We start from the raw sequence: 16,749 nt of genomic DNA on the forward strand, positions 1-16,749 counted from the left end.
AGAGAGAGAGAGAGAGAGAGAGAGAGATCATAGTTTGGAAGATTTAAAGAGGATATTTTAAGTTTAAAATTCAAAAGGGATCTTCTCAAGGAAATTTTAGTTGTCAGGGCTGTTCAACTTTCCTTGCTTTGTACAACTTCTGCATGTTCCTTCTCTATGTGTGTGTGTGCCTTGAAGTTGCCTGCTGACTTATGGATAGGATTTTCTTCATAGAGTTTTCTTAGACAAGGAATACTGAGAGGTGGTTTCCTAGTTCCTTCATCTGATGTATAGCCTACAGCACCTTATCCACTGCAAAAAAACAGATCAAGCTCACATAACACAAGGCTGTTCCACTCCAAAAAATGTCTGCTATTGCAGAATCTCCTTTGCTTTTACTGTGACAAGGGCAAGACTTTACCTCCAGCTCTTCTCCCCAGAATAGAGACTCCAGATTTAAAGGAAGCAATCAGGAAAATGAAGGCATTTTAAAGGTAGTGGAGAAAATGGGAGGACAGAAAAGTAAGCAGTTTCTATTATTACCATTATTAACAGTAGTAGAATCTTTATTTATATCCCACCTTTCTCTATGGACTAAAGGCGGCTAACAACCACACAATCTAATAAAAATTGAAAATAAAGCAAATACAAAAATAAAAAAACAATTAAATATTAGTATGTGGATATGGATATAATTAAAATGCAATAAATACAAGGTAAATTAAATTAAAAACTCACTATCCTCCTAAATCCCCCAAGACACACTGAATTTAATCGTAATTCACATGACATCTATCCACAGATGTTATGTTCTGTAGACAGTAACTTTCCAAAACTCTTTATTACAATATTATTTTGCCATTCTATCAACTTTCAGTTATAAAACGCACAGGTGAACCATGAACCTGAATCCTATTTAAAGTCATGGGTACAGTAGTAGATCCACTGAATAGATTACATTCAAGTACAAGTCAACTCATCATTCAACAAATGACTGAGACTAACCAACAGAATACCAGCCATAGTCTTTAATGTTAAGAATCAGTGGGCACTTAAATATAAGTTTGATCTTCTCAGAGACACTCCCTTTTTTCATACTCTAATTCAACAGATTTCTACTAGGCTTGTACAATGTGAGTAAACTGCTATTCGTTTCAGTGTCCCGGATTTCAGTGGGGGTCCCAATCTGTTTTTCGAGAGCCTCCTGAATTTGGGAGGACAGAAATCCATTTTCAATTTGGGAAGCCGAAAAATTTGTTTTCTGTCTAGTCCATTATTTGGGGGGGGGGGGGGACTCCCCAGGCTCTCCTTTCTGTCATTTTTAGGCATTGTTTGTCCTTATATCCTTCATTAAGATCTAGATTAAAAGCATCAGAGTTAAGGTACCACTCTTTCTGTGATCCTTTCCCTTCTGTCTGTAGAGGAGACTTTAATGCTTAGTTAAAGCTCTCTCCCTGCAGGACACTGTTCCAAGGCATTTTAAGTGGGCTTCCCATTTCCCAGGAAAGGAAGAGGGATCAACCGGGAGGTATCCTACCCTGGGCTTCCTTAAACAAGCCCTCTCTCCTCTTGATTTGGAGGCTTCGTTAAAGCTGTTTCCACTTTAGAGGGGACAAGAGCTGCAGGTGTGTGTAGGAGGCAGTTTTCAAAGGCATTTTAATGGGGCTTCCTATTTCCCAGGGAAGGAAGAGGGATCAACCTCAAGGTATCCTGTCCTGGGCTTCCTGAAAAAAACAACAACCCTGCTTTCTCTCTTGATTTGGAGGCCCTAGAAAGGAGAACTGGTGCCTTACCCCCTCATGCTTCAATCTCCTTTCTGCTTCCAAATCAAGAGAGAAGGGAGGGCTTTAAAAATCTTGCTTCCTGGAATCCTTTTCCTTCTAGTGGCTGCCTCCCTCCCCACACACCATGTGTAACCGAAAGAAACCGAAAGCAGCCAGTTTTCAAAAACCACTGTTCTGTTGCAGTCGGTAAAAAAAAAAAATGGCTGTGGAGCTCACACTGTTATGGGCTTCTGAACAAGCTGAACAAACCGAAGGCAAATGTCTAAAACGAATACGAGCAGAAGTTTAATTTCTACTAGAAGTAGATATTCCAAACATTAATGATCTGAAGTCAGAATATCACGTTAGTTAAAGAAACCAAGCAGAAATATTACAGTACTCATTTATAAGCCAACTTCATTTATATGTTGAGTGCTGGTTTTGAGGCCAAAATTTTGGAGTTTGATATGGGCCATAGGTAAGTTGATGCCATTCCACAGAGAAGGAAAGCACCCATGTCACCCTAGGGCCAATGGCTTTATGGCTACTGCTCACAAAGCATTCAAAAAGACCAGAAGCAATACCACAGCAGAGAGAATAGAAGAGGTCAGTGTTTCTTCTGAGACGGGACTTCATCACACACAATAAAATCAGTGTTCCTACACATTTAAGAAATGGCTACCAACAGAGCCATCACATGACCCAAGCTTGTACTGTGGGTTCCAGGTATTTCGCTGTTTCTAAAGTGTGATTTTTCCCTATGCTTCTCAGGTAAATTGGCAATCAGCTTTTCTTTAATTCACTGCATAGAGATGTGTAAAAACGTAAAATTTAACATGTGATGGGAATTCCCCATTGTCTGCTTGTAAAGGTAACAATGAAATAGTTCTGGAGGGAGGAGCTGAGATGGGCAGTAGAGATTCCTTTCTTCTGCCATAATCTTTAGAACCAAGAAGGAAGGAATGGTAATTCATATCTTTTTAACAATGTAAATTCAATAAAAATACCTTTTGAATTTACCCAACTCTCTTCTGTGCCACTATATGAAACATTTGCATATTCCATCAACAGACTTCTGTCCTAGAGACTTGCATACCTCTAAGTCAAAGCCACCCATCTGGTCAATTTTGCAAACAGAACACTGGATCGCCATTAGATCCCAGGGAGTCACAGTGTGGTACAGCAGTTATAATGTTAAAGCAGATATACTTGAATTCAAATATCATTCTGCCACTACAAAATAAAGAAAGGAAAGAACAATGTATGCTGCCTTAAGCTCCTGGGAAATAAGGTGTGTGTGTGTGTGTGTGTGTGTGTGTAAAATGAAGTTAGTAAATAATAATGAAACTGTTTACAGATGCTTAAATGCATAAGCAAACATGCCACCAATTTCCACTCTCTGGCTATAGCTGAGGACCCCAAATATGGCAGCATGAGCTCAAGTTGTGAATGTACTAGGGGGACTGAAGCCCTGACCTAAAAAATCCTTAAAGAGCTTCTATGAAACAGAAGAGTGGAGATTTGTGGGAGGCTAAGAAGTAGATTGAAAAACATGCTTGTGATATTAGAAGAACAAGGGCACATTATTCTCAGAGGCAGAGAGCAAAAAAGGCAATGGGAAAGGTATGAAAATGAACTTCAAAGGCATGCAATGACAACTCACACAGGGGGCAAATGGGCTTGTAGTGGTACAGAATAAGGGCTGGACTACAAAGGAGAAAGAATAAAGGTCAAAAGGGAGAAGAATTCAAAGAAAGTGTAGGGAGAACACAGAAATCATTGCAGGAGAATGCCCTGTGTGAAAGAGAATGTATGGAAATATCTCTGATGATTTCTTTTTTAAAATATAGTTTACATTTAAAAGTAGCTTCTAGTTCAGAAAGATTTTTTTTAAATCTTATTTACACTGTTTACTTACCACTTTTATGATTAAAATTTCTCACAGTGGCATATACCCTTACAGCTTGTCAAAACAGCGCGAGTACTGTTGAAAAATGCACAATTGGGTATCTAGATTCTCTTTTAGGAACTGGAGCGCTCTTGCTGAATAGCAGGCTGACTCATCTTGAGTGTAATAGAACGAGATGGGGCAGGGGAGTACGAAAAATAAGACACCCATGTTTAAAATATTAAAACACAATTCCTCAAGGTGCCTTTGGAAAGCCTCTTTAATATGCTGTACCGGTACTTTTACAAACCGCCGAAATAGCCTGAAGTGCAGGATTTAAACCAAAATGCCCCTGGGCTTGGGTTGAGAAAAAGAAAATGTTACACAGTACAGTGCTACAAACCTTTCTTTTTTCCCTTCTGTTCTTTGAAAAGGGTATAACTATATGAAAAATGTGCTCGTATTTCCTAGCAGAAATGGACCTATTTAAAACTGAAAATGCAACCAAAAGTCTCATCTACTACAATGTTGGATTATTATAATTATATTTATTATTATATTCAATTCCTTATCTACTGCAAGGCTTCCCAATTTGCCCCCTTACATTCATTTATATGACTGCCTTTTTATATTCGAGCTCCAGGTAAAAGGAATTCCTAGGTCAGGCTGAAATGACCAAGGTTCAAGCATGTGGTACATGCTCAAAATACCCCATAAGAATCAAATCATATTACCTCTACAAAGATAATTACCACATCTGCCAAAATCTATTTCTATGCAATGATTAACTAGTTTCAATGCTGTGCTCTTAGTAGGAGCAATATGGAAATAAGGTTCCTGTAATGTTATACATAAGGAAACACATTATGGGATTTAACCACAACCTTTTTGGTTTGTATGTCTACTAAAATATTCTTCAAAGTTTCATTAAAGACATCATAAACCTAATCACACTGAGTCATTTTTCCTCAGGGCTTGGAGAGAATAAAATCAGGACTTCATTCAAGATTTCTTAAATATCAATCAAAATAACTTCTATAGTGACATCTAGTGAACTTTTATAGCAATAAAGAAAAAAAATCACTCATTTAACACAATGTTTTTCAAAGACATTCATAAAAATCTCTTCCAAATCTCCTATAAAGCCCATAAATTTAATGAATGAAAAACGGACTTCTTTGGAAGCACTGAAATGATTTTTGAAAGCCATTTTGTTTTTGTAGTCATTATTCCAGTTACTCTAAGCCTGGCATCAGAAAGATCTGGAGAAGTTTGGTTCAACATAGTTTGCATTCAAAATATTATGGGTAAAATAGCAGTATTGTTGTACGAGCACTGCATTGTCTTTTTAGTGTGGGAAAATGAAAAAGGTGAGCTTGAAGTAGGGCATATGCTGTACTAGATGCTTAATTGTTTATGTCTACAAGAATGAACGCCCTCAAGGTGTTTCTAAATGTCATGGCCAAGAAAAGAAGGCACGCTTTATTCAAGATTAAGACAATAAGCAACAGAGTGACTAGGGATCCTCTCCATGGTCTTAGTCGAGAGTACTGCAAACAAAGAACAGTACTTTTTTAAAACCACAATTTATTTTCTATAAAATCACTGTTCAATGGAAATAGCCTTCTGAAATATTTCTATGATAATTGGTGATAAAAGGAAGTAGAAGTCTGCATTACTAAAAACATATTCATCAGCTAAGATTTATACAAGGAGGATTTTATAAAGCTTTTTGCAGATACCTACTATCACTTCAGTATCCTTTTTAATCGCTCCTTTTCAATGATCTCCTCATTGATCTCCTCCTCATTTTTGCTTTGAAAAAAATTATTTGTAAGGCTTTTAAAAACATCTTGTCTCACCTGATTCTCTCCATGTGTCTCAAATAATTTTCTATGACTGATATTTTCCATAGTTTTTATATTGTGTTGTTGTTTAATGCTAGGCAACTGCTGCTGCTCATGGCCTTTCAAGTCCAAGCACCTGCACTTTCTTTGTTGGTTTCATAAATGGATCAGCTGGAAGCCAAAAGCAATGGGCCCAGAATGCAGAATTCATTATACCTGCACAAGTCCCTGTTTGAAACTGGGCTTTGACAGGACCTTTAAAGGAAAAATTACATGTTCTTCCCACTCATATTTCTATTCAAATACACCTGATCAGTAGAAACATGGCATGAAATGATGACCAGAAATATCTGGATTCATTATTTATCCTGTATCATCACCTATTGCCAAAGGAAAGAGACGAAGGAGCTGCCATGATGATCCCACAAAAAAGACAAACAAAACAACTGCATAGGTGACAGAGAGGTAAACAAAGAAGCCAAAGCTACAACATTAGCGATGCGAGCAAATACCACTTCTGCTAGAATTTACCTATATTCTGTTCCAGGCAAGCAGACCCTGAGTCTGAGGAAAAGACTAAACAATCCTCTAACCATTGCAGGAGTTTACTGTATAATGTGCAGCTGTGGACATGCCTACTTAGGGACCACCAAACTCAGTGCCCAGACAAGAATCAAAGAACACGAAAGGCACTGTAGAATAATTCACTGCAGAAATCAGCTATAGCAAAACACTTGATGAGCCAACCTGGACACAGAATATTATTTGAGAACACATAAATTTCATAATATTATTTGAGAACACTCTGACAACCTTCCTGTCAGACTACACTGAGAAGCCATTGAATTCCACAAGCATGAGTACGATTTCAACAAAAAGGGGGCAACCACTAAAATGAACACATTCTGGTCACCAGTATTAAAAAAACATCAGAATCAAGACAGTAAATAACACCACTCAGAAACAGGGGTACTGCAGAAAGCAAACAATCAAATTCCAGCTAACACTTCCAAAACAAAGGATGCCTCCAGGCACAACGATCAGGCTACCTCTATCAAATACCCTCACAGTTTGACTTTGCAGCTGCAAAGCTACTCAATGCTAATCAAGCTTGCTAATTGCAACATTCACACTTGCTTCAAACAGGCAGGGGTTCTTTCTCCCACCCTGGACTTTCCACAGATATATTAATACTCCACTTGCCTCATATCCAACAGACCTCTGAAGATTAAATCTCTGAGGATGCTTGCCAGAAATGCAGGCAAAACATCAGGAGAGAATACTACTGGAACATGGCAACCCAGTGATTCCGGCCATGAAAAGCCTTTAACAACACTCCCAAAGTAGTTTTTGTTGGCATCTCTTGATCCCCAGTGAAAAACTTGGTATCCTTCTGGCTCAAATATAATAAAACATAGACTTTGATATTACGTACCATTTCGGGTATCCATGAGTTTGTGTCTTGAAATGCATCCCCAATGAATATTTAAATTTTAATCAAAGTTATCCGTTTTTAGATATCATTCAAGATGATTCAGTACAATTGAAAAAGGAAGCAAAATATGAATTTTCATAAGGAAAGAATTTTGTGCATCAAGTACCTTTTGTTTAAAGAATACATACACTACGTCAATTTCGCAGAAAAATACATTACTCATTTAATGGACACCAATACTTCTATTTGATATCTAGGTAGAATGAACATTTGTTAACAGCTACATCCTATCAACACCATATTGTTATGAGTTTTGGCTGTCCCTTGATGCTATTTTGAAAGCCTGGCACACCTTCCTAAAGGAAACTGTCCAAATGAGCCACGATGTACAAGAAGACTGCATGACCCTTCATTTCTCTCTGTTATGCTCTAATACGGTTTAAAACTAAGAATTAATTGCCAAGAGCAAAGCTATGCATACATACATACTTATATCTAGTATGACTCCTGTATCTGTGGCACTGGTGTCTACAATTTCGCTTACCCACGTTCGAAAAAAATGTATGCCCTCTAGAATTTTCTAGTTCCTCCAGTGACTATATGGTATGCTTTTTTCAGGAAGTTACCATAGAGTTTTCCCTGGAGACCGTAGCATGTTCCTAGATAGGATACCACTGGATAACTTTGTGATAACTTCTGGTGGAAGTAATTACCGTAAAAACCGGGGTACTAGACGACTTTTTAGGCATGTAAATCCTTATAAAATTTTGGGGGTCGTCTAGTACCCTGGGCATAAAAATAAAATAATAAAAAAATACCGGTAGAGCCTCTTGGGGTGGATGCCTTGGCCACGGGCCCAGGTTACATTTAAAAATAATAATAACAATCAGAAACCGAAGTACAGGCAACAACGTAACAAATTTAGTATGAAAATCAGCATGCACGAAGCAAAGATTTGCCTTCATTACATTTAGCCCTGGCCCTGTGTGACCTGCACAAAAGAGGATGGAGGAGAAGGCACAGGGATCGCATCAGTCCCTCGCCACATGCAGTCTCTGTGATTAGTTTACTGAAAGCCAATTAAATGTAAGAAACTTGGCTAGACAAGACAACTTAATTATTTTGTAAAATTCAGTGACAGAATCTGCACTGCCCTGGTATTCCCTTGTTTATAGATTTAACAAACAACTACTTTCCTATCTAGAAATGGATGAACATTAGAAATCTTTCCTTATATCCCTATTGGTTTACTAAGACAACAAACTGTGATGATCTGACGGGCCCTTAATTGTGTTACAGTTCTAAAGAAAAAGCTGACAAAACTTCCAGATGCCCAAGAGCCATCTAATTTAATATGCGCACTTGATAATTCTGTAGTAATTTCACAGATATTTTCATTCAAGAGTAGGGAAGTAACACAAATAATAACATTACCTGTAACATATCTTGGCAAGTAAGAAGGGCATAACTGTGTTTAGGTTGGTGAATATTTTTAGCTACTTACAGTCAGTCAATGATACTCCTCGTATCCTAATAGTGATCCTTGTTCTTTACAAAACTGTTTTATTTATTATTTTAGGAACTTATTCCTAAAATGTTCCTGCATTTGGGAAATTTTCAAGACAGTTTTATTCCTTTTAAATAAAATACCTCAGGCATGGTGGAATTTAACAATGATTTTATAAAAAAGCACTGGAATATTAAATGAGATTATACAGTATTCTTGTCAAAGTCCTTATTATTCTATAATTACAATGGCAGGTTGGAGTGTGGGTTTTTGTTGTTGTTGTTGTTTGAAGGCAGTTCTATAAGATTAGGCTTTGATAAAACTTGTCAAAGCTTATTGCTTCTTATTTAGCTGTGTTAAGATATTATCTCCCAAACACCACCCAGGGGATATGCATATTTTAGTAGAACAAACACAGAGGTACCTACAAGAAAAGGAAACATTCTGAACCAAAAACATTGCCTCTCTGGGCAAACTAAAGTCTGTTCTCAAACTTCTGTGTTCACATATAGTTCAGCAAAGTGCTATTATTTTTAACTGTCAATATAGCAGTTAATCCTAAACAAGCTGCCTTCAAGGTGGGTCCCCTCCTACAATGGTGGGTTCGGATGGATGCAGCATGGAGAGGAAGTCAGCTTCCCTGCCATCAATGTTAGGAGTCTTAGACATGCCATTCTAATTATTCAACAGTATTCATAATGTAGCAAGACACTATAAGAAAATGTGTTGACTGTAGACATACAGGTGCATAAGGATATGGTTAGCATCAGTGTGGTTATGTGACTTGCTAGCATACTGTCTCAGAAGCTTAAAAGAATGACACATACTGAAACTATTAATTCTCAAGATTTTACACTCAGAAACTTTTCACAAAGATCTGACTCTACATAAACATCCATGGTGATAGTACCAAAAGAGAAAAAAGCCCTGTAGGTGTACTGTGGGACTCCAATTTCCCAGGAGTTAGAGGTGCAAAAAATACAATATAATTAAACACAAATAACAAACCTACTTTTTAAAATCCCGAGACAGCACCAGACTAGAAATCTCTAGGTCAACCAGGGTGATTTTATGGTCAACATCCAACAGAGGTTCACTACAGAGTTGCCCTGGAGGATCTAAGCATTTCTAGAGAGAACTTAATATTCAAATCCATAAACATCAAATCTACAAAAGTTAAACCTGCCGATATGAAGGACCAACTGTAGTTACACTGGGGTGCACACAACTGGAACTGTGCAAGCAGTAATCACTAGGCTTGGGCAATCCATGGTTCTAAATGGTTCTAAAGTACTTACAAAAGTAAAGTTCTGGTGGTGAAAATTTCAGAACTCTAACAAAACTCTCAAAATTTCATAATAAATGGCAGTTCCTAATTGGTTCTGTCATTAAAATCACCAATAATGAAATAATAATTAAATTTTGAAAGTTTTGTTAGAGTTCTGAATTTTTCACCACTAGAACTTTAGTTTTGTAAGTACTTTAGAACCATTTAGAACCATGGATTGCCGAAGCCTATCACTGCTGCAAACATGTAACATTCACCTGAGGACAAAGCACTGGATGTCTATAGGTCTGAGTGCCAGAACTGTTAAACTATCAAAATGATGGGAAAATACAAGAAGTCTGATGACACCAGATAGGATATTGTCTATATATCCACTGACACATGTACTGTTTAAAACCTTGGCTAAAGAGGTTGTACAATACCTCCTTCTGGTTACAGTTCTACAGTGTAGTAGAACACATCTCTGACCTTCCCATGATTGACCCACGGCATCTTCTACAAAGTTGTTACCCTGACCACTTCCACCCTCTCCATATTCCCATTGGTGGAGGTATTCAATTTGCCAATTTTCAATAGGATCCCTTTCTTACACTAAGGCCATGTCTTTTAAAATTTAGAGTGAGTGTGACTGAATGAGTAAGAGAGGAAGAGATTTTTATGCTGAGAAATCAGTTTTTTTGTGTTCAGACTGAAAGCAAGGTTTCAAAAAGTTCTTGTATGATACTTTTTCCCCCCCGAAGCTCCACTTAGTAAATTAGACATATATTCAAAACTAACACAATCAGACTGACAACTTTCTTTTAAAACACAAACTAAGAGACAAGACAAGAGATCTTGTCCCAGAATTCCGATTCTATGCATTGGAACACAAACTCATCTGAACTAAATGTTGCCTCAGGAAACCATTAAAAGCAATAACAGAATTAGAAGTTTATTGCAAAGTATTTCCAAGACATTTTTTATAGGAGCAGAAGTCTTCTTATTCAGTTCAAATGTTGCAAATGTTTCGCTCCCAGTGCTTGAAGGGCTGTGGAGAAGGGCAGCATGAATGATGAAGGGCATCAGCTCTTACTCTCATGCAGCCAGAACATGGAAATTGTACATAAACAAAATCTCAATACAATTCTGCAGGAGTGACTTTCTAAATAGTCTGTGGTGTCTTGGCTGTATGTGAATTACATTTAATCTTTCTAAGATCTGGAACTAAATATTTGAGTCAGTAGGCCTGAAACATATGTATCTTGTGTGTTTTTGCCTCCATTAAGTTGTCTCAACCCAGCACATACAGTTTCCTCTGTTCTTATAATTTTCATATTCCCTAAAAATGGAGGAGTGGAAGAGAATTCAGTTTACCTTGCTGTGGAGCTTGAGTGCATCATATCTAATCTGGGTGAACTCACGAAGTCCAAAAGACCCACCAATTATAAGCAGCTGGAAAACACAAAATACAAGAACAAATAGTCAGTATGGAAGCAGAGTAGAATACAGAACTTGGTCATTAATTCTGTGGCGTTCCTGGCATCTTGCAGAGCTGTGGTGAGAACTCCCAATATAAACCACGTGGAATTTTAAAACATCCCTCAACTTTTTTATCCTAGTGAATGCATTCGGAATATTGATGAAATGGCATGGGCAATGATATCAAGAACAATGCCATGCTGCTGTATGGTGTATGAATGCCAATTTAGAAAACGTCTGCTGTGATAACAAAATCCAATTTACAAAAAAGCAACCTGTCTAGAAGGGGCATAATTTCGCCAAGAACTAAAATACAAGGTAGAGGGTAGGTCTGAGCCCCAAACCCAAAGCCAATCCTTTGGGATAATATTTTTCTGTTGATTTTCCTCCCAATAGCACATCTATTTCACAGAAAGGCAAATCACCGAGGATAAAATGCAAGTACCTTAATACAAGGGTTCTTTAAACTTTCCCCACTCACAACCCCTTTTGCCCCAATAAATGTTTACATAACCACAGGTATATAGGTATGTAAAATGAGTATAAGAATAAAACATTTACTGATAATAATTTAGCATTTGCAAGGCTTGCTAAGCAAGCTGAGTTTCCTTTTTATGAAGTACAGCTGAAGCATCTTCTGCAAAGTGCTGTAAATGCTGCTCAACAGATTTGTGTAAATGTCTTAAACAGCCACTAGGTGACATTCAGAAAACGTTTACTGTTGCCAAAATTTGAGGAAACCCAACACTGAGATAAGGGGACTTCATTTGGGTTCAGTACTCAGTTTTAGAACGTTTAAAAATCCATTTCACACAGAATGCACACACAATCCCTGCTCCACACAGAAAAGATCCTCAGAAACAGGCTTCACTCTTTCTACTTCTCACTGAGTTCTCTCTTCCCATTCATCAGTCTTCCTGAGAGCAGAAAGAGAAACACCAATAACCTACTTCACTCATACCACCCCCATCCATTCCCCGCCTCCTCCATTCCAGTTCTCCCCTGCTTGTCCCAGCCCCTTTGTTACTCCACAGATTCAAATCTTCTTCATGGCCTGTCACTCCCCAGGTTATCATTTTGAGCTGCTAAGGTGCTTCCAAGTCAAGTGGTGTCTGTGGACGTAAAGATGGCTGTGGAGGCAAAGGCTTCACTTTCCAGAAAATTGGTTTCCTGGTTTAAAAAAAAAAAATCAGGAGGGACAGTGGTCCTTGGCATATGTCAAAGTATGCATCTGTAAGGTGCTTCCAAGTCAAGTGCTAGCCTGCAGTGGTGTCTGTGGACATAAAGACAGCTGTGGAGGCTAAGGCTGCACTTTCCAGAAATTTGCTTTCTTGTTTTTTTTTAAAAAAAATCAGGAGAGACAGTGGTCCTTGACATATGTCAAAGTATCCATCTGTGAGCATCTCTACCAAAGGGCATAGCATTAGGGACTTCACATTTAAACAGAGCAAAAAAGGCTACAGATATTCAAATCAAAACTTAAAACTCTGAATTTATGCAAGCATGTGCAATACATGGAAGACGCATCTTGGCCCAGGGGAAAGTATGCTTCAGGTGCATCTAATGAGAATGCACATATATATCATACAAGTGGGACTACTGCAGTTTTCAATCTCAAAAATGTCAAAGCATTCACTCAGATGACTTTAGCATCATCCAGACTTTTTTCAGGTTATGCTGTCTTCTAGAATTCCTACAATGCTGTATTCTTCATTTCAGCACCATTAAGTCACCTTACCATTATATTCCTGCGAGACACTCCCACCATTTTCAAACTATTAACAAGTGTAGTAATAATACTCAGCAGGCTCATTCTGGTGCCAAGGCGAAAAGAACCCAATTAAGCCTCCAGAAGATACCAGCAGATTGGAACTCGAATTCACTGTACACTATTATGTAGCTGGAGAAATCAATTTCTGCAGAGCCTCTGTCTTCATTAGTTCTGTCACTGCTAGTTCCAAACTACCAAGACGTACAAATAAACAAAAAAATAGACGTAGGCATGTCCCCATGGAGGAAAATGAAAAAAACATTACTCTGTCATAAGATGTAATAAAGAGCAACAAAATAAGCTTAAATGAAATAAAATGAAGTAAACTTAAAGATCAGATTTAGGCAAATTTAAAGATCAGATTAATTACTAGAGTATTTCATGTGTGACCATACCTATTGATGGCCTTAAGCCCAAATCCATTATACAAATAGGAGAAGAGCCAAAGAGTCTTCTTTTGGATTCAATCCACTGTTTGTCAATATGGTGTAGCCTTTACTACTGGAAATAATAACTGGAAAACAAAACTTCTGGAAATAGTGAAAACGGTGAGGTGAAAGGAAGAGAAGGGAGGAAAGCAGGACTACTTCTTGAAATGTTATATGCTTTGCACAACATCTATCCTCTTTTCCCAATTATAATACAATTTAAAAAGTAGCTAAAGTATATTTATTCAGTACTCACAGTGAAGAAAACCTTGTCCTTTTTTTCAGATTGATCTTATGGCAGTGGCTACATTGAACTGTAATGTTCTCACATTTGCATAACGATTTCTAGCTCAGATATTCCAGGAACAAGAGGATACAATTATAAAGACAATTAGGAGGAGGATGTGAAAACATTCCACAGGAGCTTAGCACCAGGCAAAAATTCAGTTTTAATGCAGAGTCCTTTTTTTCAGTACTAGTCCAAAATTATTGTTGACTTTGTGTATATACGGCAATCATTGTAGCCAGGTTGACATCAAAAGTTTAGAAGAATGCAATTTTGCACTCTATTGATTTATCATATTTCATGTTACTAACTAAACTTTCTATAAACACAGCATATATGGTAAATAATAGCGTCACTGAATTGAAGCATCTGTATTAGTAAATACTGACAAGAGAGAATTTTTCAGTTTGTTTTTATATGAAGTTTCATAAATATGAACCAATTTGTGAATTATTTCCAAAAGCATTGCGCATAAAGGCGTGTGTGTGATGCATATTAAAATGCAAAGAAATGTCCATGTAAACTTTAAAATGATAATAAAATAGGACACACTAGTTACGACTGAAAAAAGAGAAAAACTACAATTGGGAGCCCCCAGTGGTACAATGGGTTAAACTGCTGAGCTGTTGAACTTTCTAACCGAAAGTTCGCAGGTTTGAATCCGGGGAGCAGTGTGAGCTCCCGCTGTTAGCCCCAGCTTCTGCCAACCTAGCAGTTCGAAAACATGCAAATGTGAGTAGATCAATAGGTACCGCTCCGGTGAAAAGGTAACGGCACTCCATGCAGTCATGCTGGCCACATGACCTTGGAGGCTTCTATGGACAATGCCGGTTCTTCGGCTTAGAAATGGAGATGAGCACCAACCCCCAGAGTAGGACATGACTGGACTTAATGTCAAAGGAAAACCTTTACCTTTACTACAACTGAGAAATTACTCTATCCTTTTTAGATGTTATTGACTTCCCAAATTATGTCTGACAGCAGCATGAAAACATGGCATTCTAGTTTTCTTCTCTTGAAGCTTGCAAAATGTTACTGTAATAGTGTCTATACCCCATCTTTCCCACTCTGGCTTTTTGGCTTTGCTACCCATGGTCAGTAACACCGACTAATTCTGCACAAGTCATTCCAACAGCATCTCCAATTCCTTAAAGCTTGGGAAAGCAATTTTTAAGCTATATTTCCTAGAATATTCCTCTCAGAGCATGGGTTGTCCCAACATCCACTTCCCTAAACTATGGATTATTCAAATTCAGTGAACTGGTCTTTGACAGATTCTATTCACCGTTGTACTCTACACAATTGAGCCCTTTTCTTTTGACACTCAAGCCACCAGCTCATGCATTGCTTCTGGATGAGTTCTGTTCATGTCAGTTTTGATCTAGTACAAATTCCTTGTTGTTCTTTGTGAGGCAATATTTCTGGAAGTTCTAGTTCTTTTTCTGAACAAGTGTGACAGTTTTAATAGTAAAAAAAAACATGATAGTAAAGATATAAATACTGAGACAGATGCTGCGATTCAGTGTGATGCTTTGTTTCACATTATTATAACTGATGTTTTTGTGAACCTTTTTAAAAATAGAAGATGCCCTGGGCAATGAATGATAGAAAGGGAGAATATAGTTAGACAAATTCAAGTACATTCTGCATTAGGCAATCAGCCTCTTGCATATGTATGAGCTAAATAAAGAATAAGCTATGGTCCATAATCTTGCCTTCCTAATAGACTTGAAGCATCTGAAAAATATTTCATACACTGAAAAATATTTCATACACCATCTATTTTCCTTCTATCATCAGAACCATAATGTTGTTTATAATATTGTGATAGATTTCACTGTTTTAACTCAGTACACATTAATTCTCTTCTCATCTATACATTGGCTCAAAAGTTTGTCATGTCTGAGGATAGCAATATGAGAGATCTGTTAAGAGGAGCACACAAAAGCAGGAGAGTTTGACTTTGTATGTACTCGGAGAATTGCCTCACTTTGAAGTTTAAAGCCATCAAAACATGTATCTAACAATAGATTTTACATCTGAAGGTCACCTTTAACAACACATAACAATAACTTTTCACTTAGACTGTGTTTTACATATAATCTTGGAAACAGGCCAATAGCATTGCTATCAAGATAGCTGACACTCAAAAAACAATTTTGTTGATGTTGCAGTGAGTTCACGCACAACAAAAGCAACATATTAATGAACTTATCTATGCACATAATGCAAGGTAGGACAAAACATGGGACGTGACACAGAAGCACCATCTGTCACATATCCTCACCAACCTTGGGAAGTGTTTCATGCAGAAATTGACACAAATTTCTCTTTCATTGCATTTTGAGAGGCTTCTTTATATCCCGTTACTGAAATGTATGTTAAGTGAACATCTACAAATTGCATTAGGTTGCATTTCTGATGAAGAATATCACCAGTTACCAATACATAGGTTTGATCCATTTAGGCAAACTGTGGATACAACAAAAATCCACCACAGAATCTGATCTCACCAAATTAGCCAGCAAAATCTAAAGCAGAAAACTCCTGGGTTAACAAAACAAGTAGTAATTTCCCTGGCATTGCTTAGCAAATTGCTATGTTAGATTACTTCTGTTGCTAGAGAAACTCATTTGATGCTATAGTTCTGTTTTTGAGAGCCAGAGTATAACATTACATTCCCCTTGTCATGAATCCCAAAATTAATCACATCACACTATTCACTGCTGCCAACACAGATCACACACTGGTGAAAAGGACAAAGGGGAAATGTTATGAAATATTTTACTCAAACAGGGACTGTGGTAATTTTCAAGCCTCTTATTTAAGACAACTGCAGCTGAACCCTTGAGCAATGCATTGTGCAGCTGCAGAACTGGAACACTCAAATAAAATATTCTCTTTTTGCTTCACACTGAAGGGAATAAAAAAGATTTAGGGGTGTTCCTTTTTAAAAACAAAAAAAATCTGCTCTGTCTGCACTTCAGAGTTACTAAAAGGTCTCAGTCTGACAGTTCTGGAAACTGGAATCCTTCATGTATTGCAATCCAAGTATAATGGGAGCAGAATCAACATATAAAAAAACCCTAGTCTACCAAG

The 16,749-nt window shown here is 37.6% G+C and overlaps 1 protein-coding gene across 1 annotated transcript in view; it reads right to left on the reverse strand.

The window, feature by feature from the left end:
* The window catches only part of COX16 (cytochrome c oxidase assembly factor COX16), a 43,841-nt gene that overhangs the window by 13,472 nt on the left and 13,620 nt on the right, over window positions 1–16,749 (reverse strand). The window contains exon 2 of the mRNA XM_060761804.2: window positions 11,061–11,138. Within this exon, the coding sequence (XP_060617787.1) occupies window positions 11,061–11,138 (78 nt within the window). The remainder of the gene's footprint in view (window positions 1–11,060; window positions 11,139–16,749) is intronic.

This window comes from Anolis sagrei, chromosome 1 (genome assembly GCF_037176765.1).
Source record: "Anolis sagrei isolate rAnoSag1 chromosome 1, rAnoSag1.mat, whole genome shotgun sequence".
Lineage (NCBI taxonomy): Eukaryota > Metazoa > Chordata > Lepidosauria > Squamata > Dactyloidae > Anolis > Anolis sagrei.